General features: G+C 52.1%; 2 protein-coding genes across 3 annotated transcripts; one reads left to right on the forward strand and one right to left on the reverse strand.

Annotated features, from left to right (window-relative positions):
* The first annotated feature begins 2571 nt into the window (after positions 1-2571).
* ATF4 (activating transcription factor 4) lies at positions 2572-4681 on the forward strand. Of its 2 annotated transcripts, XM_004373876.2 has the most exons (3): positions 2572-2758; positions 3354-3671; positions 3769-4681. In XM_004373876.2, the coding sequence occupies exons 2-3, from the start codon at positions 3446-3448 to the stop codon at positions 4599-4601; spliced, it is 1059 nt and encodes a 352-aa protein (XP_004373933.1). In that variant the 5' UTR covers positions 2572-2758; positions 3354-3445; the 3' UTR covers positions 4602-4681. The 2 variants fall into 2 exon arrangements, with proteins under 2 accessions (XP_004373933.1, XP_012410298.1); XM_012554844.2 differs by lacking the exon at positions 2572-2758 and having other exon boundaries at positions 2765-3671.
* A 4363-nt stretch (positions 4682-9044) lies between these two features.
* RPS19BP1 (ribosomal protein S19 binding protein 1) lies at positions 9045-13438 on the reverse strand. Its single transcript, XM_004373877.2, has 4 exons — positions 13365-13438; positions 13073-13201; positions 10730-10827; positions 9045-10381 (listed from the first exon to the last, which is right to left on the reverse strand). Exons 1-4 carry the CDS (start codon positions 13414-13416, stop codon positions 10247-10249), a joined length of 414 nt encoding a protein of 137 aa, XP_004373934.1. The 5' UTR covers positions 13417-13438; the 3' UTR covers positions 9045-10246.
* Between the last annotated feature and the right edge of the window lie 11702 nt (positions 13439-25140).

The following is a 25140-nucleotide window of genomic DNA, read 5'->3' on the forward strand; positions in this document are numbered from 1 at the left end:
GGCAGGAGGAACTGGCAAGTCTTGTGATAGAGCAAGAGGAGGACATGCCCCTAGGGGCCCTTAGTTACACTTTAGAAGACTTGTATAGTGGCTCAGGGGCTCTCACTGCCTTTTCCTGAAGGATTACACAGCTTCTGTGTATTTCAACACTCATGATTCCCCAAGGGGAAAGAACCACTCTTACATCCCAGCATCTAGTATGCCTTGCATATCTCAGATGTTTTGTAAATAGTAAAGAATAGTGAAGTCCCCGAGGAAGCAGGATGATATAATGGAGATAGGGGCAGGGGGACTGGGAGGTCAGGATCAGAAGACCTGAGTTCTAACAGTAAGAATAGTAACCATTTACTGAGCACTTACTGTGAACCAGGCACCATGCTAAGTGCTTTACATATATGATCTCATTTACAGACGAGGAAATTGAGGCTCACAGAGGTTAAGTCAGTTAGTCAAATGTCCCAGCTAATAAATGGTAGAGCCAGGATTGTTAGGTTTAGCCCCCAAATCTGTCTTCTAACCCCTAGTCTGGAGTCCCTGGGTGGTGCAAACGGTTAATGCACTTGGTTGCTAACTGAAAGATGGAGATTCAAGCCCACCCTGAGGTGCCTCAGAAAAAAAGTCTTTGAAATCACGCATTGGCACATCAGTTGACTTGATGGCCTACCCCATACTGCCTCTAGTAGGAGCTGTGTGGCTTTGGGCAAAATGCCTCATCCCATTAGGCCTCAGTTTACCACTGTAAAAAATTTGTTGGGCTACATTGAATACAAGTCAACAAATGGTCTGTAGTTCTCTAGGATAGTGCTTCCCATGTTTTTTTTTTTTTTTTTTTTTAACATCATAGCCCTGGTAGAAATGATAACTATATGGCGCACTGATGAATGGAGGAGGAATTAGGCCTCTGCCGAGCAGGGTCCGACTATGCAGGGGATTAAAGGATGGTGGCGAGGTTTCTCCGCGCACTCTACAGCTCCACTACAGAGAGCAAGCAAGTCGCTAGCCCTGACTGAGATGGCAGCATCCAGACATACCAAACCCCAGCAAGTGGACATAGTTCTCAAGCTTCTCACAGGGTCACTAGGATGACTTGGTGTGAAGTTGGTTATGCTTGGGAGTTAACAGAACTGGGAGTTAATTGAAACTATCCTAGACTGAGAGATGTCAGTAGAATAAAATCTGTGTTCTTAGGGGAGTTGAATCTACATAAACTGGAAGAAATTCCCGATAGACTGCATACTTTAATAGCATAGAAAACATAGTTTCGCAGAATGGATATTGTAAAAACACAGGTTGGGCTATAAAGTTACGCATCTTTCCTGGCACAAGGAGTTCGGGGTGAGGACTCCGCGCTGGGCCTTGATGGTAGCTGCGCATGGGTCAGGTCATGTCCGAACGGAGGTCCCAAGATTTAGCGCCCTCTCATCGCCCCTCTCAGCTGCGTGAGGGCCTGCACGTGGTGAATACACACATGTAATGACGTTTCCCTTTTGACTTAGTTTTATCTTAGGGCCAGGAGCGGGTCAGTAATTTATGTCCGCGGCCCCGGGTGCTCTCATCTCCCCTGAATTCATGTCATTGCCTCAAGGCATTTTTATTGGAAGTTAACATTTTTTGTTTGCCATTTTTCTTTGCTATAGTTACAAGACTCCCCGAGACTTCTGGAGGCAATTTTGTTAGCTATTAATAGCTATCTCTGGTGGACAGTCAGCCGCCCATGTGGGATCGCTCGGTTTAGATAAAGGCGTTGCACTAGGTAACTTCAGGGCTTTCCAAGTCGGAAGTGAACCCCATCTGTATAAACGTAAGAACAAAAGATGGGCGGAGGAATTCGGGGACCGAGAGTACGGCTTGGCGCTAGTTCGTGGCGTCAATGACGAAGGGAAGGGGCCGGGCCCTGAGGCCACTGTCTGGGGCGCACTAGAGCTGCCCGGAGACGGGAGCCGGCGCGGTCGTGGTTGCTGAGCGGCCCGGACTGAGAAGGGCACTCCAGCGGCCACATCTCAGAAAAAGGTCAGCGAAAGGCCGAGCCCGACGGCGGGAACCGCCGTGACGGCTCTGTCCCTTCCCGCGCAACCCTGGGCTAGGTCATCGAGCAGCCCGCCCACCTAGGACCCTGATCCAGTGGGAGCTCGAGACACGTATAACTCACCATGCCAGGGCCAATCAGCTCGACGCGCGCTCCCCGCCAGCATCTCGCGCGATAACCAGGCCGCCTCGGACTTCACAATAAAAACCTTATGTGAGATGAAAGGCCTCTCCCCGCCCCTCGTGCTGACGCCGGAAGCGAGGTGACCGAGAGATTCCTCCGCGCTCCCCGGAGCCGAGGGAGGTGTCTGATCTTAGAAGCCTTGTAAAGTAGTGCGCCTTTTCTTTTTGTGAGGCCTTGAAAATAACTGATTTTATTTTTACTATTACGCCCTGGACATAAAGGTCGTCGGTTGGAAAAGATAAGGGGGTCAGATAGGTGAACACTCGGAGGTAGGAGGTGAAGGTCACGTGACCACGGCGGAGGGACATGTCTGCGATCGGCATCACAGACGCGAAGTCTATAAAGGGCCGGCGTAGACAACGCGGCCATTTCTTCTCCGGTCATTAGATGTAGAGCACGTTCGCAGCACCGCGCCTTTTTCCCTCGCGCAGGGTCCGCAGCCGCCATGGCGTATTAGAGGCAGTAGTGCCTGCGGCAGCATTGGCCATTGCAGCGGCGGCAGCAGCACCAGGCTCTGCAGCGGCAACCACCAGCGGCTTAAGCCATGGCGTAAGTATTGGGGTGGGTCGCGCTGGCCGGGAGTCCTGGGCCGAGCGGAGTTGGCTGGGCTGGGTGCGGCTTTGAGGCCGGGCGGCGTCGCAGAGGGAGGAAGCCGTTTTACGAGGCGTCTGCGACGCGTAACCCGTTTGGGTGTCTCGGAGACGCTAGTGCTTCTAGGTCGGGAGGGCGTAGCCTGGCGCCACGGGGAGAAGCCCCCAGCAGCCTCGGCACCGTCTCGGTCCCCCGAGCCCATCGAGTGTCTTGGGCTGTCGTCCTGTGAAACGTGGCAAGCGCCAAGATGGCGGCAGGCAGGGCGTTGGCTGTAGCCGGTGGGGGCGGGGCCGCGGTGTCGTGGCCGTATTTGGGCGGGACAGAGCACCTTCCCCCGGTGGCTGGGTAAGGAATGGCCCAGCCTGCGTGGGCGTCCATTTTGTGCAGCCATAGCCGGGACGCAGCGAAGGTTGGCCCAGGGCCTGTGAGGCCACGTGTGTCCCATTCTCTAAAGCCAAGTGGATTTCTGTTTGGCCGTCTTGATTTAGGGTAAAAAGATGAAATTTCTAGACAAGTCAGCTTATGATGGGATTTTGTTCCTGGCTCCTTTCAGGCTTTTCACAGCATTCAGCAGCAGCGTTGCTGTAACCGACAAGGACACCTTCGAATCAAGCACATTCCTCGATTCCAGCAAAACCTCGCAACATGGCCGAGATGAGCTTCCTGAGCAGCGAGGTGTTAGTGGGGGACTTGATGTCCCCCTTCGACCAGTCGGGTTTGGGGGTTGAAGAAAGCCTAGGTCTCTTAGATGACTATCTGGAGGTGGCCAAGCACTTCAGATCATACGGGTTCTCCAGGGACAAGGCTAAGGCGGGCTCCTCCGAATGGCTGGCTGTGGACGGGTTGGTCGATGCCTCAGACAACGGCAAGGGTGAGTAGCCCTCCATCAGCCGGTGTGGTTTGGGTCCATCATGGTGGTGTCTGGTGTTCGGGGTGTGTTGATACCACCTCTTCACTGTCTTTTGCAGAGGATGCCTTCTTCGGAACAGATTGGATGGTGGAGAAAATGGATCTGAAGGAGTTTGATTTTGATGCCATATTGAGTTTAGATGACCTGGAAACCATGCCAGATGAGCTTTTGGCCACATTGGATGACAGCTGTGATCTCTTTGACCCCCTAGACCAGGAGACTAATAAGGAGCCCTCCCAGACAGTGAACCCAATTGGCCATCTCCCAGAAAGTTTATCACAAACCGACCAGGTTGCCCCCTTCACCTTCCTACAACCTCTTCCCCATTCCCTAGGGGTCCTGGCTTCCACTCCAGACCATTCCTTTAGTTTAGAACTTGGCAGTGAAGTGGATATTTCTGAAGGAGACAGGAAGGCAGACTCTCTTCCTTATGTTCCAGTGGTCCCTCAGTGCATAAAAGAGGAGGATACCCCCTCGGATAATGACAGTGGCATCTGCATGAGCCCTGAGTCCTATCCAGGATCTCCCCAGCACAGTCCCTCCACCTCCGGGGGCTCTCCAAATAGGAGCCTGCTCTCTCCAGCTGCCCTTGCTGGCTCTGCTCGCCCCAAACCTTATGACCCTCCTGGAGAGAAAGTGCTAGCAGCAAAAGTAAAGGGGGAGAAATTGGATAAGAAACTGAAAAAAATGGAGCAGAACAAGACAGCAGCCACAAGATACCGCCAGAAAAAGAGGGCGGAGCAGGAGGCCCTCACTGATGAGTGTAAGGAGCTAGAAAAGAAGAACGAGGCTCTGAAAGAGAGGGCAGATTCCCTGGCCAAGGAGATCCAGTATCTGAAAGACTTGATAGAAGAGGTCCGCAGGGCCAGGGGGAAGAAAAGGGTCCCCTAGTTAGGGTAGTCAGGAGTGGGTGCTTGTACATAGGCCTATGCTGAAGCTATGTTGTAATAAATTCTTTTGTAGTGAAAGTACTTCTGCAGGTGTTCCTGTGTTTGTGGTTTCTTGCCTAGTAAGTTCACTTAACATTCCCAGGAGTGGGTTCTGGCACTTCATGTGAGACCAGAGGTGGGGGAGATTTAAGCACTAAAAACCCAAAGTGATTGACCCTGCTGGGGGTATAGATCATGGGAGCTCGTGGCTTGCATTGGAACCCTAGTTTGGGGGAGAGGTGGGCTTTAGCCCAATGGCTGGCTGGGTGTTTTTCCCGAAAACTCCATGGGGTTCCTCTTAACAGGAACCTGCTGGGGAGATCAGCCTGAGGGCCTACAGGGTGTCTGCAAGGGTAGAACTACCTTATGTCCACCTGTTGACACAATCTTGGCTGTAAGTACCCAGATGAGGTCACAGCCCTTAAGCCTAGAACTCAAGGTGATTGTTTCACTTCTAAGCTTTGCCAGCTCTGTTAGAGGTCTCTTCCTGAAGAGAGTGCAGAGAAAAGGCTTTAGATTTCTGTATCAGGCATTTAAGGGCTGGAGATTGTCCCCACTGTTCCCATGCGGTGGAATAAAATGCCCACCAGGTTGGTCTTCTGAGAATGCTGCTGCTGGGCCAGCTGAGAGGCCTGACCTCCCCATCAAGAGCCGTCAGGATGAGCCTGAGAGGTCTCAAAAGGCAGCTCTTGGGAGCCACGCAGTCTCCTTCCAATCCTGGACTTCTGTGTGGCTGGGTGATACACAATGACTACTTTGTAAGACAAGGCAGATGAACAGTCAAATACAAAACAGCCCATCAAGTCCAGGCGGGGCGGGGCCGATCTGTGTGAAGGAGATTGAGATTGCTGGCAGAGCAGCGAGGGTGAAGGTAGGCAAATGCATCACCATCTCACCCAGTCCCCGCAACAACCAATGAGGCAGGCATGGTGATGACCCCATCTTTAAACAGGAAACATGATCCTGGGCACAGTGGTAGAGCCAGAATTTGAACCCATGGGTCTGTTTCCTGGGTCTGGCCTCTGTGTTGTCTCTTGGAAGGGCTTGGAGTCAAGGAGCCTGCAGGGCAGGGCAGCCATTCTGGCCCACGTTGCCGAGGCCCAGCAAGGAGTAATTGCGGAGAGCAATTCCAGAGAGCCAGATGTAATGAACACAACTGGAGGCAGCTCAAATGGGAATGGGTACCTGCAGGCACCAGAGGGGTGGACATCACATGGGAGCTTTGGACCTGGTGATGTTTAAGGTCTTTTCTTCCCAGAGAATTCCCCCACAATGCCATGGGTCCTGCCTGTTAGCCTGGGAGTAGGGAGCCACCCATGTAGGTGCTATGGGGAGGGGTGTGGCTAACAGCAGAGGTTCTAGAACCAGACCCTGGCTTCCCTACATTTTGGCTGTGTGACCTTGGGCAAGTTACTTAACCTTTTTCTGTGCCATGTCTCAAGGGGCTTAGATGCCGGGTTCCTTCCTTTCTCCCTGCTTTTCACAGCTGACTCAGGCCTCATCCTTCGGTTTAAAATCCTTATTGAGGAGCTCACCCTGATCACCGCATCTAAGCAGCTTAACTGTTATCCGCTAAGTAGATGGGAATTTGCTGATTTAAAAAAAAATAGCACGGAATCAGCTATAAAAAACGAAAAAATCAAACCCATTGCCGTCAAGTTGATTCCAATTCATAGCAACTCTATGGGACAGAGTTTCCAAGGAAGGTCTGGTGGATTTGAACTGCTGATCTTTTGGTTAGCAGCGGTAGCACTTAAACTCTACACCACCAGGGTTTCCAGAATCAGCTAAAGGCATTGATATCATGAAAACTGAGTTCTATGCTAAGTGCTTTTTTATAAGGATCACTTCATTCTCATTTTACAGATAAAACTAAGGCTCAGAGAGGTTCAGTAACTTGCCCAGTCAGTAGATGGTAAATTCAAACCTAGGCAGTCTGACTCCAGGGTGCACACTTATAATCGGGGGTGGGGTGGGGTGGCTCCAGAATTTCTTACAGGCAGGGCCCAGGGGCAGCCATCTAGTTGGAAGGGGGGCCCTGGAGGCTTGTCTTCAAGCTAGGTGTTACACCCCTAAGCATTGTAGCCTGCTTTGACCAAGGGGGAGCTGGCCCAGGCTGGGGGACATGGGGTGGGGGCAGGAAGAGGATACAGTTGAGGAGGGGAGGTGAGAGACAGCAGCCCTGGACGTGCTCCAGCCACCTTGACAAGGCCCACCCAGAATCATCCTGGGCCCGTGCAGGCTGGCCTTGGAAAGAGCAGTGGTCCACACCTCATGTGGCAGGCTGGAAACTGAGGCCGGGGCCTGAAGCTGGGATGCTGGGCCAGTCCTTTCCCAGACCCCTGCAGCTAAGGCCTCCCGGGACCCAAAAGCCAGGGAGGGGACAGGGCAGCAAAGGCACTGGCAGAGTCCTGTGGGCTCAGCCCTTGTCCACCTCCCTAACCTCCTCCTCCTCCTCTACAGTGCTCCAGCCGCAGTGGCCTTCTGCACCTTTCGGCAAGCTCATTCCTGCCCCGGGGCCTTTGCACTTGCTGTATCTGCTGCCTGTGAGATTTTCCCACAACTTCTCCCTCTCTACATGCAGGTCTCTAATGTCAGCCCACCTGAGACCTTCCAGGACTGCCCCTGCTAATGTCCCAGCCCCTCTGCTTTACATGGTTTGAAGTTTTACATAGCCCTTATTTCTAGTTAGAGAGCCCTGGTGGTGCAGTGGTTAAGTGCTCAGCTGCTAACTGAAGGGTTGGTAGTTCGAACCCACCAGTCACCCTGTAGGAGCAAGATGTGGCAATCTGCTTCTGTAAATATTTACAGTCTTGGAAACCCTGTGGGGCAGTTCTACTCTGTCCTATAGGGTTGCTATGAATTGGAATCGACTAGACAGCAACAAGTTTACCGATATTTCTACCTGAGCTTATTTATTTGTATACAGAACGTTTATTTCCTGTCTTCCACTCCCCAGCTACAATGTAAGTAAGCTCTATGACAGCAGACATTCGCAGACATGTGCTTATGCAGAGCATAGAAAAATTGGAGTTGCCCCCCCACACGGTCCCGGCTGAGACTGAACAAGGTGACGCTGTAGCTTCCTGTTTCAGCCCTGGTACTGTAAACAAGTATCTTTTGCATGGTCTATTTAGTGCCACGTGGTTGTTTTGCATTTATGTGCTCTTTGCTGGTGATTCTGCTGTTTAAAATGGCCCCCAAATGTAGTGCTGTCCAGTGTTCCTAAGCCCAAGAAGGCCGTGATTTGCTTCTCAAAGAAAGTATGTGCATGAGATAAGCTTCATTCAGGTGTGAGTTTTAGTGTTGCTGGCGTGAGTTCAAGGTGAATGAATCAGTAACACATAGGAAACGTGTTCTTAAATAGAAATACTGCTCCTTTAGTTGGGTAATCAGGAAAGGCCTCCCAAGAAGCAAGGCCTGCAGGCAGTGAGGGGTAAGCCCCAGCAAAAGCCAGAAGGACTTGGGTGGAGAGCGTAGCTTGGGGCAGGACACAGCTTGCCTGTGGCCTTGTAGCCCTGATAAGGACTTTAGTTTCCCCATCCAAGCCCCTTGCTGCCCCTCGTGGTGGCACATCCTCTCCAGGCCTGCACCGGCCTCCCTGTTAAAATACAGATTCCTGGACCGGAATCTCAGAGGCGACCACTAACATCTGTCATGCAGAGGGCTGTGGACACCTTCTCTCTGCTATTGTCACTTGGGCAGATGTCAGATTTACCGGGAACACTGACTAGCAAGGAAGTATCAGAGCACTGCTCCCTTACTAGCTTGGTGGGCGTAGCCAGACTGGGTGCCGCACCCTCTCCACATGGGAGTGGCTGGGTGATTATGTAACAGCAGGCGTCCTTGTTAGAAAGGGGCCCCTAGAGCTCCTTGGCTGGGGTCAGCCTGTTCTTGCAGGGAGCAGCTGTGCCAGCTGCTGCTTTTTTTTTTTTTTAATTTTATTGTGTTTTATTTTAGGTGAAAGTTTACTGCGCACATTAGTTTTTCATTCAAAAATTTATACACAGATCATTTTGTGACATTGGCTGCAATCCCTGCAATGTGTCATGAGTCAGCTTCTTGCTAAGCTGCTTAAACGATGAAGGAAAGGAGTCCCCAAGGATCTCTGGGTCTGCCTCTCCCCAGTGGGCTCAGTTCGGCAGGCAAGAAGGAATGTGGAGACATGAGCCCACACGTCCCCTGCTCTGGGCAAGCCCAGCAGAGGCAGCTTTGGGTCCGACTCTCCTCTCTCCATGCCTGCCCTGACCTTCCGGCTGGGCAGCAGAGCCTCCTACTGCTCAGCTGAGGCCACCTGGAGAGGCAGGTTTGGTGGCCACCCTCCTCTGTCCCCACTCAGGATGGAAAACCGGTTCCTGTGGTTCTCGCCCCTGGTAAAAAGGCAGTCTGGCTGATGCCTATAGGGGAGTGACAGCTAGATTGGTTGGGTGTGGACACCTCCAACCTTGGGAAGTGGGTGGGGGTGAAAAACTCCCTCCTCTTCAGATAAGTACAGGCCGCTCCCAACCTCTGCAGTGGGGCAACCACTCATCAGGAGACGCCATCGTGGTGCTGGCAGTCACTCCCCATTTGACCCATCCATCCTCTCTGGGAACTGCCGTGACCCAAGCAGCCCTTCAGGCTGGGGGCACTGCCTTGGGACTGCAGGGTCTTCTTCTCCATGGGGCCACACCAAATACCACCTCCACGGAGGTGCTCTCGGCCTCCGTGACTTACTGTCTTCTACAATGAACACCAGCTCTGGCCTTACCGTTCCTTCACTCACAATGCGTATGTTCAACAGACACCTGTCCCTTACCTCCCCTGACCCGTGCACTGTCTGCCCACGGGGGTGCAGTCACAGCTCCCAGCACCACCTTTCTGCCCAGGCACAAACCTGAGCAGGAAATCTCGTTTCTTAAGGCTACCTCTGAGACCCCTCCCTCATGTGGCACAGGTAAGAATAGAACTGCACCTGACCCCTCTTGGTCACTCTTATGCCCTGGGTGACGGCAGGCCTGGCAGAAATTCTCTGCTGATGACAACAGCAGACCCAACGCACCCTGGGGTGGGAGGGTTGAGAACGTGGTGGCAGCTTTCCTGGGTAAGACAGCTGCCTAGCTGGAGCTGGCCCAGCGGACTTGTGACCCAAAACTCTAAGATCCATGCTGGGAAGAAGGGGGAAGGGAGGGAAGGCTCTTGGGTGACACCCACAAGTCAGGCCAGAGTCACACACACGGCTGCTGGGTCTGCATTTATTAGCATCCAGGAGACCACCCAGCAGCCCTCCTCCTATTCCTGGGGTGTGGCCTGAGGGCCCAGGAACTGGCCGAGTTCCACAGCAAACAACCCTCCCTGAGCAAAAACAAAACAGTCAGAAATGTTCCCTTCTGGCAGGTGCAATGGCTCCTCCCATGCCTGCAGCAGTCAGTTCCAGGCTGAGTGTAAATCCTTTCCAGTGTTTTCCGGCTCACCAGCTCCGTCCCAGTCTCCACCTGGCTCCGCTCGGGGTCTTCCCCAAGCCAGGCTGGCCCTGCAGTGCCATCTGCTGGCCATGCCGCGCATGGCTAGGTCCTGGGGGAGGCTGGGCCACCCGTGTCTCCCCAACTGCTGTGCTCTCCTGGGGACCTAGCTGCCGAAGTACTCCTGCTGGAACTTCTGGAAGTCCTCCTCAGTGAACACAGTGCTCTCAGCCTTCTTATTCTTCTTCATCTTGGCCACAGGCCGGTCACAGGCCTTGCGGCCTCGGTTCTGGAGCAGAATCTGGGGACGGCACAGGAGTTAGACTTCCAGGACTGCCCCTGGAGCTGACAACCTGGCACAGCGGACCAAGTGCTGTCCCCCACGTGGCCTCACAGCCATCTGGGAGGCGGGCACAGCACTCCCACTTACAGAAGAGCAAACTGAGGCGCACAGAGGTCCCAGGTGAGAACGGTGAAGGGCAGGGCTCAGCCTCCTCCTCCCCTTCCCTGCTCTCTCCCCGTACGGGGAGCCCCCTGGGGTGGCCCAACTTCTGCCCTAGGTTCAGGCTGTGACCCCCATGGATCCCGAGGGAGCAGCCTCAGCCATGATCCCCCAGGTCCCTTCCCGTGGCCCATGCCCCCAGCCAACCTGCCGGGTGACAGCCTCAGCCACGGTGATTCTGGCACACGTCATGAACTTCAGGTTTGTTTTCAGGTGGTCCTGACATTCTCGCTTCTGGAATTCAGCTGTGGGGAGCAGGAGGGGGCATGGTTTCCCATTCACTCCCTGGAAGCCTTCTGGGTCCCCCTCCTGACATGCCCCCTGACCCCTCCTTCCATGGCCCTGACAAAGGCCCTATCATCTCTTCCCTAGATTGTTGCAACAGCCCTGGTGCTTCAAATCCACTCTCCACACACATCCTGTTGAAAGCCCCGCCCCCAGGCTCCCAGCTGCTCATGTAATTTATTCACTTATTCAACAAATATGTCCCAAGCACCTATGATGTGTCAGGCACCATTCTAAGTACTAGGCTTACGGCAGGAGACAGAACAGACAAAAATTCCTGCCCTATGGTGCTTACATTCTAGTGGGAAGAGAGATGGTCAACAAGATAAGACTATCTGAGAGGGTGATACATTTCATGGAGAAAAACAACGGTAGGAAACAGAAATGCACAATACCAGGAGTGGGGATTGCAATTTTAAAGCGGGGTGGGGGGTCTGAGAAGGCTTCACTAAAATGACATTTGACCAAAGACTCAAGGGAGGGAGCGTGTGGCTATCTGGAGAAAGGGCGTTCTAGACAGAGGACTAGTCAGGGCAAAGGCTTTGCAGCAGACACGTGACTAATGTGTCTGAAGAACCGACAACAGCTGGACAGGAGGGAGAAGCAGTGAGAGATGAAGGTGGAGCGGGGCCAGATCAAGCAGCGCCTCGTCTGCAGTGGTAAGAACTTGGGCTTTTACTCTGAGTATGATGGGGGCCACTGGAGCGTAGAAGGTAAAGCAGAGACAAGCCTGACTTAGAATTTTACAGCATCATTTTGGCTGCTGTGATGAGAACAAGATTGTGGGGGGTGGGGAGTAGAAGGAGGAAGACCAGCTAGGAAGCTTCTGCAATAATCTAAGAAGAGGAAGATGTAGCTCAGACCAAGGAGGCAGATAGATGCTTTCAGAACGGCCAATGGGGGTCACCACTCCTCTCAATTATGCACAATCCCTGTGCTGGACACCAGGGCCACAGACAAGCCCAAGGGAAGTGGTGCCTTCGAGGAACCCCTAGTTCAATGGAGGAGGCAGCCAAGTGAACACCAGTGATGGGTGGTGGGACAAGGGCTGGGATCGATGGGGGTGACTCTGCTCCTGCTTCACAGCAAACCTCATTGTGGCTCAAACGTGTCTCACGTTCCTGCCTTCACACCTTTACGCGTGCTGTGCCCCCGTGGCATTCACAATTCTTTTAACATATACTTGAACACCTTTTATGCGCCAGGCCTGAGGATTCAAAGACACACTAGGAGCTCACCAAGTCCTGCCACGTGTCAAAATACCTACCATCCTGCCTGCCCCAAGTCCTTACCTCTTATCAAGTGGCACCACATCCCCCAAGGCAGCACTGTACTAGAAATCCAGCTCCATTCTCTGTACCTCCCTCTTCCTCAACTGTCACAGCCAAAGCACCACTAAGTCCACCAACACTTCCTCTTTACCGTATCTGCCACCTGCTCAATTCTTTTGTTATCTCTGCTGCCTTCGCCACTTCCCAGGCCACAGTGCCTCCCACCTGAACGGAACAGGTAAAAGCATAGACTCAGCCTGGTTTCAAATCTGGCCCTACTATTGACCACCTGTATGATCAGGCCAAGCGTCTGTTTTCCCATTTGCAAAATGAGTAATAGTACCTGCTGTGAGACTTAAGGGAGGGACGCTTGTACAGGGGACTTGGCACACAGCAAGTATTAAAGGACTGTTTGTTAAATGCTTCATCCCTGACCACTCTCTCCTTGTTCGTGTATGTCACCTCCCCTGCCTTCTTTCTTCAAATTCTCAAGGGCAACAGCTCCTTTCTGACTCAGTACCTCTGCACATGCTGTTCCTGCAGAATACTCTTCCCTACTGGCTCACTCTCATATTCCTTCAGGTCTCATCCTAAATGTCCCTTCTCAAAAAAACCTGTTTTGATCTTTTATACGAAGTTCCCCTTTACACTCTCTCAGAGCACTGTGGTCTTTTACTTGGCAGACCCCATCATACTTGGCAATTATTTGCTGTTTTGGAGATACTTTGATGCATCTCTCCCCACTAGGATGTAGTCCACGAGGACCGATGTGTGTCGTTCACCTCCGTACTCCCAGGACCGCCCAGGGCCTGGCACACAGTAGGTATTCTAGAAATCCCTGTTGAACTTCTCAAGCCTTGCCCCAAGCGCCACCTCCTCTAGGGTGCCGACCCCAACCCCGGGGGCAGCACGTCCAGCCCCTTCCTGAACTCACCCAGCGCCGACTTGGGCACCTTTCCCTTGGCCGAGTTCCGCAGTTTTCGGGTCTGGGTCGCCTTTGCCTTCCGGGCCCGCTTCACCGAAGCCCGGCTCGGCTTGGCCTGGTTTGGCGCGGCCTGGGGGGCTGTAGGGGAAGACAGGAGCGGACTAGGGTCATAAGGGCAGGCAGCATACCCATCCCACTGGGGGAAGGGCCGTCCTTCCTCGTTGCGCAGTCCCGGGACTCCGGCCCTCAGCTCCCACCGCTCACCCGCCCGCGCCGGACGTCCCGAGCAAGCCCCCCTCACCCTCTGACTTCGCCAACAGCTCCAAGCCCCGCCGCAGCAAAGCAGCCGACATGCTTGCGCTCAGCTCCGCCCACACGCCTGACGCTATTTCCGCCTTGGCAGTTCTCACCGTCTCTCTGGAAACCCAGGCCTGAACAACAGGTTCCGGAGCAGGCAGGCGGAAGTGCCAACCTTCCTTAGGACGCATGCGTTAGGGGTTGCCCAATTTACTACGGAGAGGGAAGAGGGGCAGGGACTGGGGGGGGTGGAGCCAATACGCAGAAGGACACATTTGTTGTCCAATCCCAACCCGACTGTCATTTCGCGAGCCCGGAAGACGTCCACAGCTATCCCAGCCTGGTTGGTCAACCTTCTCAGGTCCGAAGTTCCGTACTGGGCGGGGCGAGCGTGGGGCGGGGTAGAATGGTAGCAAAAAACTCAAACCACTTGGAGTTGAACCGGACTCATAGTGACCATATAGGGCAGAGTAGAGCTGCCCCATAGGGTTTTCAAGGAGCAGCTGGTGGATTCCAACCATCCACCCTTTGGTTAGCAGCCAACTCTTAACCACTGAGCCATCAGCACCGTTCTCAATTGTTACCAAAAAGGAAACTGAGGCCTGGAGCTGGCGGGGTGACCTATAGGTCTCTGTCCTTCAAGGCCCAGCCCACGCGCCGCTCACAAGGAACGTGGCCCATTTGTCTTCCTTTACCCCAATCTTGATGGCTTATGTTTGCACAGTGACTGGGAGCTTACCAGTTAGTAATCTTTAAAGATTGCTGGCATTTAAATACAGTCACTGGCCACGTGGTGCGAACACCGATCTCTCAATACCTGGGCTGTCATCTCTTCAGCCCTTATCTCCACCTTTCTTCACCCTCATGCCTGTAGCTGCCTCTTTACTGCTCTCTCTGCCTCTGGACCCCTCTAATCCATCCTCCCACGGCAGCCAGAGCGACCTTTCCAAATCTGACTGCAGCACTCTCTGGCTGGAGAGCCTTCAGTAACTCCCTGTTGCTTTTAGAAAATAGACCATACTCCTCACCTCGGTGTAGTAGGCCCTGCGTGACCCTGACTTGGCCTTCTCTGGATGTGTGGGACTTTCCTCCGGACCTGCCTTTGTCCTAGTACGGGGGTGGGGAGGAGGGTGGCAAAAACCCTTTCAGGTCCCCTTGTGTCTACTGTATATCTATGCAGGCCTGGATTTTTTCCATATACTTCAACCAAGCTAACATATTGCACACATTGAGTGCAGAAGGAGACCTGAGACTCCAGCTGTCTACTATTAAGCCAGACCCATTAAAGAGTTTTGCAAAAACTGCAAAGCAATGTCAATCTTTCCCACTATTACTATTATTATTTTTTGGAAATACAATTATTTTTCATAAAATATTTATATTAACATACATTGGGTTTGTTATTATTTTAAATGAATTAATATTAAAAAAATTTCTCAATCTTAATTTCTAACATGGTAAATATCAATAGATGTAACTCATATACAAAAGCTCTTTGGGATCCTCATTTTTTAAGAATGTAAAGCAGTGGTAGACTTCACCAAAAGAGTACAAAAGACAACCTACAGACTGGGAAAAAATTTTTGGCTACAACAAATCCGATCAGCGTCTAATCTCTAAAATCTACAAGAGACTGCAAAACCTCAACAACAAAAAGACAAATAACCCAATTAAAAACCGGGCAAAGGATATGAACAGCACTTTGCCAAAGAAGACATTCAGGCAGCTAACAGACACAGCAAGAAATGCTCACGATCATTAGCCATTAGAAAAATGCAAATCTAAACTGCGATGAGATACCATCTCACCCCAACGAGGCTAGCATTAATCCAAAAACACAAAATAATGAATGTTGGAGAGGTTGTGGAGAGACTGGAACACTTATACACTGTTGGTGGGAAAGTAAAATGGTACAACCACTTTGGAAATTGATTTGGCACTTCCTTAAAAAGCTAGAAACAGAAGTACCATATGATCCAGCTATCCTACTCTTTGGAATATATCCTAGAGAAACAAGAGGCGTCCCATGAATAGGTACATGCACACCCATGTTCACTGCAGCACTGTTCACTATAGTAAAAAGATAGGAACAACCTAGGTGCCCATCAATGGATGAATGGATAAGCAAATTATGGTATATTCACACAATGGAATACTACCCAATGATAAAGAACAACGATGAATCCTTGAAACATCTCATAACATGGATGAATCTGGAAGGCATTATACTGAGTGAAATTAGTCAGTCACAAAAGGAAAAATATTGTATGAGACCACTATTATAAGAACTCCAGAAAAGGTTTAAACACAGAAGAAAACATTCTTTGATGGTTATGAGGGTGGGGGTGGGGAGAGGGGTATTCACTAACTAGATAGCAGATAAGAATTATCTTAGGTGAAGGGAAGGACAACACACACTACAGGGAAAGTCAGCACAACTGGACTAAACCAAAAGCTAAGAAGTTTCCTGAATACAACCAAACACTTCAAGGGATAGAGTAGCAGGGGCAGGGGTCTGGGGACCATGGTTTCAGGGGACATCTAGGTCAATTGGCATAACAAAGTTTATTATGAAAATGTTCTGCATCCCATTTTGGTGAGTGGCTTCTGGGGTCTTAAAAGCTAGTGAGCAGCCATCTAAGATGCATCAATTGGTCCCAACTCACCTGGAGCAAAGGAGAATTAAGAACACCAAAGATACAAGGAAAATACTAGTCCAGGAGACAGAAAGGGCCACATAAACCAGAGACTCCATCAGCCTGAGACCAGAAGAGCTAGATGGTGCCCGGCTACCACCAATGACTACCTTGACAGGGAACACAACAGAGAGTCCCTGATGGAGCAGGAGAAAAGTAGGGTGCAGCACTCAAATTCTAGTAAAAAGACCAGACTTAATGGTCTGAGACTGGCGAGACCCCAGAAGACATGGCCCCTGGACTCTCTGTTAGCTCAGGACTGAAACCATTCCCGAAGCCAACTCTTCAGACATAGATTAGACTGCGCTAGACATAAAATGATACTCGTGAAGTGAGTGCTTCTTAGCTCAAGTTAGATGCATGAGACTAAATGGGAAGCTCCTGTCCAGAGGTGAGATGAGAAGGCAAAAAGGGACAGGAGCTGGTTGAATGGACACAGGAAATCCAGGGTGGAAAGGAGGAGTGTGCCGTCACATTATAGGGAGAGCAACTAGGGTCACATAACAATGTGTGTATAAATTTTTGTATGAGAGACTAACTTGAACTGTAAACTTTCACTTAAAGCACAATAAAAAAACAAAGCAACAGTTCTGAGACCAGAAAGTCTGAGAACCTCTGGCCTAGAAATTACTCTTCTTGCAGTGGGGAGGGACCCTGACTTGTCTTCTGCTGCATCTGCAGCTCCTAGCCCAGCACCTGGCATGCAGGAGGCACTAAATAAATGAATGGTGAGTGGAGGGGAATGACTTAGTTCACTGAGTAAGCATGTCCTGGACACTGCAGAGTGTGGGGCACAGGGGTGACTCAGCTGGTACTTTCCCAAATGGGCCTCACCATCTAACCTTCAGGAGCCCTGCTGGTGCAGCAGTTAAGTGCTCAGCTGCTAACTGAAAGGCCAGTGGTTCGAACCAACCAGCTGCCCAGAGGCAGAAAGATACGGCAGTCTGCTTCCATAAAGATTACAGCCTTGGAAACCCTATAGGGCAGTTCTACTCTGTCCTATAGCGCAGCTATGAGTCAGAATTGAATTGATGGCAATGGGTATCTAACCTTCACTGGCTAGTCACTTAAACAGATACTAATAATAACAGCAAACACGATGTCAAGGTCCAGTTCTAAGTGTTTCACATTTGTTAACTCATTTTGCCCCCATGAGGTTTGAGGTAGGCACTACTGTTTTCCCCATTTTACAAATGAGGAAAGAGAGGCACAGACAGCCCAAGAAACCTGTGGAGGTCACATAGGCGGTGTTAGGGAATCAAGACAGCCTGTTCTGACAGTTTGTCTGCTGTGGGACAGCCGTGGGGAGCAGTGCTGTCACCAGGAAGCATTCACACCATGCGGGCTGGGGGAGGCCTCAGAGGAGGAGGAGGAGCTGACCATGTGGGGTGGGAGGAGTGTATGTGTGGGGGGAGTGGGAAGTGTGTTGGAGTGTCCTAGGCAGGAGGACCCCGTAATGAGTGCCTGACCCCTGTGAGTGGCCCCAGAGAAGAATTAAGGGATGCCATGGAGGACAGGGTGGCCTCAAGTTCCCCGGGCTTGATTTTGCCCTGAGGTCTGTGGGGGGCTCTGGATAGAGGGATTGGTTAGACATGCGCTTTTTTCCTTGCTTCTAAAATAGCCAGATGGTTTTCTATTTCATTATGCTTACTGCTTATTGTCCGTTTCTGCACCCATACCCCAGTGTAGGCTCTACAGAACACGGATGTTTGTTCTGTTCATTTTTATGTCCTCACTGCCTGAAGCAGAGCATAGCATATAGCAAGTGCTCCATAAATGCACAAATTGAATGGATGAAGGTTGAGTTTGGCATGCCAGTGGCAGCGAGGTGGCGACGTCCAGGAGGGGCGGGATGTGGGAGTCTGCCCCTCAGGGCGAAGGACCCAGCTCTATAGTATCCCCCGTCCCCCGCCCCCAATCTGGGCTGGTAAACACATGGCCCCAGGTGGAGGAATTCTTTGTATTCCCATGTCCCGGGGGACAGGGGCGCCCGGAGGCCGAGTGGATTCCCGCAGCATCCCGGGCACCTCGCAGGACAGTAGGCGGAGACGCTCAGCCAATCTCGGGCGAAGGAATCTGTGGTTCCGGCGGCGCCGGGCGACCACCTCATGCACTAGGTGGCGCCGCAGGACAGCTTTCCAGTGCGGCGCGTTTGGGTGATACCGTCGGCTGTGGCTCAGGTTGGGGTGTCCGATTAGAAGTGTGGGATCCGAACGCCTGCTTTTAAGACAGCCCCGCGTGGCCTGGGCTTCCTACTATCCCTGCCCCGCAGCCTTCCATGCCCGGGGCTAGACACCTCTCCTGGGCCTGGCTTGACGGTGGGACACGTGGGTGGGGAAGCTGAGGCAGAGCCACTAAGCTGGGCTGCCCAAGGGGGAGGTGAAGTCTCCTTCCCGACAGATGTGCAGGCAGCAGCTGGCGCTCACCGTTGGGAAGGCTACAGGGGGCTGTGCGATCCTTGCCACTAACTTGAGAGCAAGCCTCTCGGTTTCCTCATCTGTGAAATGGGGTTCATAGGCTGGGTGTGAGGAGCCAGGAAGCGAAAAGTGTAAAGCGTGCTCTGGTTCTCTGGACTCCCACCCTGGAGGAGAAGATGGGCAGGGGTAGCCGCTGTTGGTCCTGGGTGAGTCATTCAGCAGCCCGCATCTAGGCACCTACGACGTGCCAGGTCTGTGCTGGGCCCAGATGGGACAGGCTTGGGAGGGGCGTCTGCCTCCTGCTGGGGTTCTGTCCCCCTGGGGAGGGTCTTGAGGCCTCACAGGTTGGTTCGCATCCTGGCTGCAGACCTTAGACGAGCTACCTTATCTCTCTGAGCCCCAGTTTTCTCATGTGTTGGCAGAAGCACCAGATCCCTGCTTGCCTCTGGCCACTTGCCTGGGAGCCCCTCGTGTCTGCTCAGCTGTGGCCCTCAGCCATCCCAGGATGTTGCCGCCCTCCTGGTCCCTGTCGCCCACATGCTCCATCCCTGTCTCCTCCTCCCTTAGTGGACCCAGCTTAACCTCACCGGACCTCAGGGGTGAAATCTCATCTCAGAGAGTGGAAATGTCTTCTGCAAGGTCACACAGCATTTCAAGAGCAAAGTCAGGTCTACAACCTAGGTCTGAGTTCCAGGCACAAGCATGAGGGTGAGTGTGTGTATATGAGCATGTGTGTGTGTGTGTGTGTGTGTGAGAGACCATGTGTGTGTGTGGCCTTTTTGAATTGTATGTATGGGGACACCTGGAGTCTTGTAGTTGGCTTTTGCTTCTCTCTTCATCTTTCTGTGTCTCTCTCTTCTCTTCTTGTACCTATCTCTGATTCTTGTCTTTCCTGCGTGTCTGTCTCCTCCTGCTCTCTGTCTCTGGCTCTGGAGTCCGCCTGCCTCCCTCTGTCCTTCTCTCCGCTTCCCTTCCTCAGCCACCCTGGCCCCTAGGCTCCTCAGCCTCTCTTCACCTTCAAATTGAAAACCCAAATGGAATTTCCAATTGCCTTTTCCTGCTGCCGGTGATTGGCATCTCCGTGTGTCTGCGGTGCTCTCCCTTCCCTCGGCCACCTTACCGTGCATTACTGGCAGCCCTCTCTCCCCTCACCTCCGACTCATCCATTAGTGGCTTTGAAGTACATTTACAGGAGAGCTCAAGGAAATCCATTTTTGCACTGTCTGCTTCTAAATTGAGGGGGAGTGGGCTCCTTCTGGGCACCTAGTCTCAGCTCCTCACGTGTTGTGGGGTCTCTAGGGCTTTGTCTCTCTCCAGGTTGGGCTTTCTCCTCTAAAAGGTGATGCTTAGATATCATTTCCTCCTGGCCACCCCCTGCCCCTTACCACATTCCTCACCATGCTCCTGGCCTTCATTCTTCTTTAGTTTCCTTGATCAAAGTTCTCCTGGGGTTGTGGAGGGGACTACGGGATCTTTCAGGGAGATGTTGAGAGATGGGCAAGGCTAGGCGGCTCAGTGGATGGGGCAGACAGCCCTGGACTGGACATGGGTCCCCTGGGTTCAACAGGGACTCAGCTCACAAGGCTGTGTGCCCACGAGCAAACCGCCTTCCCTCTCTGGGCCTCAGTTTCCTGCTCCGTAATTTGGGCTTTGAGAAGTGCTGCCCAGCCCTCCTCCCAGGGCTGAGGGTGGTGGTGCTGGGGCTCCTGGATCCTGAGCATGGGTGATGGGACTGTGGGGCATGGGCTCTGGAGCCAGGCTGGCAGGTTCACATCTGGACTTTACTAGCTGTGTGAACTTGGGCAAGTCATGTAACCTCTCTGTGCCTCTGTTTCCTCATGTAATAACAGTCCTCTACTTGACGGCACACAATGACAACAAGCTGGCAGGGTTACTGTGAGGCCTGAGCGCAAAGCACTTGGAGCAGCGTGGGGCACAGACTAAGTGTCTGAGTTCTCTAGTGCTGTTATAACAGAAGTACCACAAGTGGTGGCTTTAGCAAACAGAAATGTGTTTTCTCGTATTTTAGGAGACTGGAAGTCTGAATTCAGGGTGCCAGCTCTAGGGGAAGATTCTCTCTGTTGGCTCTGGGGGAAGGTCCTTGTTCCTTGGTTCCCTGGTGATCTTCATGTGGTGTGGTAACTATCGTCCCCCTGTGCTGCTTCTCTGTGCCTAATCGGCTCTTTATATCTCAGGAGAGATTGATGCAAGACACAAGGGGTGAGCTTGGAAGACTATCTCATTGTCATAACAAAGGAAACCCATTCCCAAATGGGATTATAACCACAGGGATTAAAAAAAAAAAACCCTCATTGCCATTGAATCAATTCCAACTCATAGCAACCCTATAGGCCAGAGTATAACTGCCCCATAGGATCTCCAAGGCTGTAATCTTTATGGAAGCAGATTGCCACGTCTTTCTCCCGCGGAGCGGCTGGTGGGTTCGAACTGACCTTTCAGTTAGCAGCTGAGCACTTAGCCACTGCGTCACCCAGGGCTCCTTTAACCACAGGTTTAGATAGGGGTTAGAATTTACAATACATATTTTTGGGGGACACAGTTCGATCCATAACAGTAAGTGCTGTAAGTTTATAAATAAATGAGTGCAGACGGGCCACATTCGCAGAGGGACCTGAGTTCATGTGGCCCTGGGTCTCCTTGCTCTGAGACTCCACACAGAGTAAGGTCTCCAAGCCTGGAGTCAGCCGTCTGGGTTCGAATACAGCCTTTCCACTTACGGGGGCTGTGTGGCCCTAGGTAGTCACGTCATGGCTCCATGGGTGGCTGGAGGTGCCTCCCCCCAGCTGTGGTAGAAGGGGGCAGTGAGAGGGTACAGGGAATGTGCTCAGCGCAGAGTTGGCACTTAATCTTCTATCTATTCATTCAGCATACGTGCTGGGTGAGTGCCACCAGCCAGCCCACAGGGAGAGGGGACTCTGGTGAATGAGGGCCACTGTCCCAACCTGGCTGTGTCACCCACTCAGCAAGTGTTTGTGGGGTTCAAGGTGGTGCTCCTACAGAACTGCAGGCCCCAGGGACAGCAGCCCCAGCCAGAGGTTAGGGCAGAGGCAAAGGGACTCCTTTTCAACCACCCAAAAATGTAAACTTGTTGGCATGATTGATTTTAAAAACTTCAAAAAGGCATAGCGAGTCCCTTGGTGACAAAAACCGTTCAGCACTGGACTCTAAGGTTGGCGGTTCGAACTTAGCTGGATGCATCTCAGAAGACAGGCCTGGCGAGCTGCCTCTGAAAGGTCACAGCTTAGAAAACCCCATGGAGCAGTTCTACTCTGCACACATGGGATCACCAGGAGTCAGAATGGACGGCAACTAACAACAACAAAGACATAGGAAGAAGCCGCTGGAAATTCTCCGTAGGGACTTAGGTAGTCAGACAGTGCCCTGGGTGGGGGTCAAAGTTGTTGTGTGAACTTGGGCTTCTTGTCTCAGGCCTGGGTTCTCTCTGGGGTAAGATGGGGAGGGGGACGCTCCCAGGGCCACCTTGAGAGGTTGCAGGGGGAAGAAGAGGTGAGCTCGGAAGACTCAGGGGAGGACTTGGGGGCCCTCAGCAAGCACCGATCGCTTCCTCCAGTCAACTTGTGCCCAGACTTTGGGGACTGGCCTCACTGTGGGTCCTTTCCTGCTCTGAGCCTCAGTGTCCCCGTCTGTGCTGTGGGCAGGAGTGTGGTGGTGGAGAGGGTCACAGGGCAGGGCTTTGGGAGGGAGGGTTGGGAGTGGGTTGGATCTGGAGCCTCACTGGGCTCTGGGGTGGAGGGTTCTGGTTCCCGAGAGGGTGGGGGTGGGGAGAGTTCCATCCTTTCCAGCCCAAGCCCTTTAATTCTAATTACATCTTCATTAAAATGCAAATTTCCAACAAACACCAGAATGGAGGCCCTGTTGTCATGGCAACTGGAGTCCAGGAGTGGGGAGAGGGGAGCAGGCCTCCATCTCCTGATCCTTCCAGACCAGACTTGGGCCTGCTTGGAAGCCCCCAACCGCTACCCCCGCCTGGGACTCTGAGCACCTCACCCATAGCTTGGGAAGCTCCTGCCCTGAGGCCGGGCCTTCAGGGAAAGGGAGCTGGGCAGCCTTACACAAGTCATTTCCCCTCTTTGGCCTCAACTTCCCCATCTTCAGATTGGGGATAATGTAGCCTCTCTTGCACGGTTGTCCTGGGGATCCAGTGAATTAATGTGTAAGCCATGAGGCGAAGGGGGTCTGCCCCCACAAATGCAGTTCCTAGGTCCTCAATGAAGCCAGGGCCTCAGCTCCTCCCTGTGTGGGGTCAAGGCCACTTCCTGCCTTGGCGTTCTGGTCTCTGCTCCATCTGTGGACAAGGAGTCAGAAGATGATGTGGGAGTGACCTTCAAGGCCTATGTAGGCTCAATTCTGCAAGTCGGAATTTCCCTCACACTCATTCTAAAGCCATTTAACTTTATGCTGTTCTTTCCTTGTAAGGGGAATGTGGATGTCTAAAAAATGGAGGACATCCATCTGCCCTCAGGAGATCTGAAAAGGAGGATTATAAGAAGGAACTTCAGGAAGGGAAAAGAGAGCTGGTAAGAGAAAGAAGAAGGGATGACTATACGGAGAAAGCAGTTGGTTCCCTTTTTGCCTGTGCTGCTAGGAAGCTCAGAATGAAATGTATTATTCAACTGTAATAAATGTAACTTATTATATTATTGTATTACATTATTTTATTATTTAACTCTAATAAATGCTCGTTTCAACCTTCTAGTATATCTAGCTCACTCTTGTTCCCTAAATGATTTCTGATCTTTTGCTTTATTTTACTTTTTAAGAAATCCTCTTTGTAAGAAGCTGTGAGTATAATTATAAATCAGCAATTATGACACAGAGAGAGCTAGCAAGCATGAGCTGTTTTGTGCAACCCTTTCAGCCCCTAAGCCTCTGTGCCATTATAGTCTTATGCTAAGTGCAGGGAGGGGAAAAGTAGGACTGAAGGGGAAGGATGGATGTAAAAAGTGTCTGCTGATTGATTCTGAGTTCTTAATGCTAAGCTGGTAAGAATGCATCCCAGCAAAACAAGGATGGAGCTGAGTGGGCTGGTTTTTGAGGGACCTATTACTGAACAAGAAGAGGGCTCAACTCCCAGAAGGGGCCTGAAAAGGTGCATCTAGCTCCCTTAGATCATCAGTACAGTGCTGGTGGTTTACACCACTTCCTCTACCTCTGCCCCGCTGCCCTTGCAGCCAGGTGGGGTGTGGACTGAGTTCCGGCCAATGCAATGTTGGGGAAGAGCTGGCGCCACTCTAGGTCTGGCCTGACCTGTCAAGCATCCCGTGGGATTCTCCAGCTCACGTCCCTTGCTGCCATGACCTTGGAGCTCTGTGGCTGGATGATATGACTGCAAGATGGTAGGGCAGTACCCAACCCAGCCAGGCTGAGACATATACTGGCAATAAACTATTGTTAAATTAAGCTTCTGAGATTTCAGGGTCTATTTGTTATGGCAGCACAGCCTATCATATCCTGACTAATACACCTGCCATTTCTCCTCCTGATAGCCCCTCTTCTCCCCAAGAGGCCTCACTGGGGATCTGGGTCCACCTGTGTCAGATAAGAGGAGTGAGGTGTGGACGAGGAGCAGGCTGCAGGCGCAGAGCTTCGTCCAGGCGTCGGAGTCCTATGCCTGCTCAGTGGTGGAAACTCCAGGCCTGAAGGCTTAGCTTTCAAGAACAAGAAGGACCAAGAAGTCTGAGGTTGGGCCATGGCCCCTCCCGTGGCCATCGCTGTGGTCTTCTCTGTGTCTTGGCCCTTCTATGTCTTTAGTCAGGACCTGGGGCTTGAGGCCTACTGGGTGTGCTTCGCCTCAGCCACAGAGGAGGGTCCTGAGGTCCTGAGGCAGCTCAGAGGGGGACCCGGGGAGGAACAAAGGACGGGGGCCTCATCCAGCCCTGCCATGTCCTTCTTGGCAGCCCAAGAAGGTTACCGCTCTCAGGGCCCCCTTTGCCAACCCACACAGACAGAGCTGAGGGTGCTGGAGACAGGCTTCATGGGTGGTGGGGACATCCCTGGCTGGGCGCAGCCTGAAATGCTGCAGCTGGGTGATGAGCACTGGACCAGAGGGGAATTGTAGGGTCTCCGAGGAGAAAGGAGACTTAGAGGTTGTGCCAATGAGCCCCACAGACCCAAGGACTCCCAATAAGGGCAGTTCATCCCGCTGCACCCCACCTGGTTCAACCCAGTAAATACTTGCCAAGTCTCTGCTTTCGTGGCACCCCGTGTGGGACTTAGGAGACACAGAGAAGAATCACTGTGTCCCCATCATCAAGGAGTCTGATCAGGGACACAGCAGCTGACAGTGACCCCTGGCTTGGTGTGATAAAGGCCAGCAGGGCCAGAGGAGGAGAAGAGGGGAGGGAGGAAGGGCAATTCTTGGAGGCCTTAACATCAGGAGCCCAGTCAAAAAAAAAACTTCGCTCACTTGTTCAACAGTTGTATTAGTTTCCTAGGGCTGCTGTAACAAAATGCCATAAACTGGGTGGCTTATGAGAACAGAAATGTATTGTTCACAGTTCTGGAGGCTAGAAGTCCAATCAGCATGTCAGCCTGGCCATACTTTTTTTTTTTATATTTTATTGTACTTCAGGTGAAGGCTTACAGAACAAATAGTTTCTCATGAAACAGTAGTACGCATGTTGTT

The sequence above is a fragment of the Trichechus manatus genome, unplaced genomic scaffold (genome assembly GCF_000243295.1).
Source record: "Trichechus manatus latirostris isolate Lorelei unplaced genomic scaffold, TriManLat1.0 scaffold00027, whole genome shotgun sequence".
Taxonomy (NCBI): Eukaryota; Metazoa; Chordata; class Mammalia; order Sirenia; family Trichechidae; genus Trichechus; species Trichechus manatus.

Excerpts from the sequence above, each read along its gene's own strand:
- ATF4 (XM_004373876.2), top strand. The coding sequence starts at position 3,446 with ATGGCCGAGATGAGCTTCCTGAGCAGCGAGGTGTTAGTGGGGGACTTG. Across the intron at positions 3,672-3,768 it reads TGCCTCAGACAACGGCAAGG|AGGATGCCTTCTTCGGAACA; the intron begins GTGAGTAGCCCT and ends TGTCTTTTGCAG.
- RPS19BP1 (XM_004373877.2), bottom strand. The coding sequence starts at position 13,416 with ATGTCGGCTGCTTTGCTGCGGCGGGGCTTGGAGCTGTTGGCGAAGTCA. Across the intron at positions 13,202-13,364 it reads GCTGTTGGCGAAGTCAGAGG|CCCCCCAGGCCGCGCCAAAC; the intron begins GTGAGGGGGGCT and ends CTTCCCCTACAG. Across the intron at positions 10,382-10,729 it reads CTGAGGCTGTCACCCGGCAG|ATTCTGCTCCAGAACCGAGG; the intron begins GTTGGCTGGGGG and ends TGCCGTCCCCAG.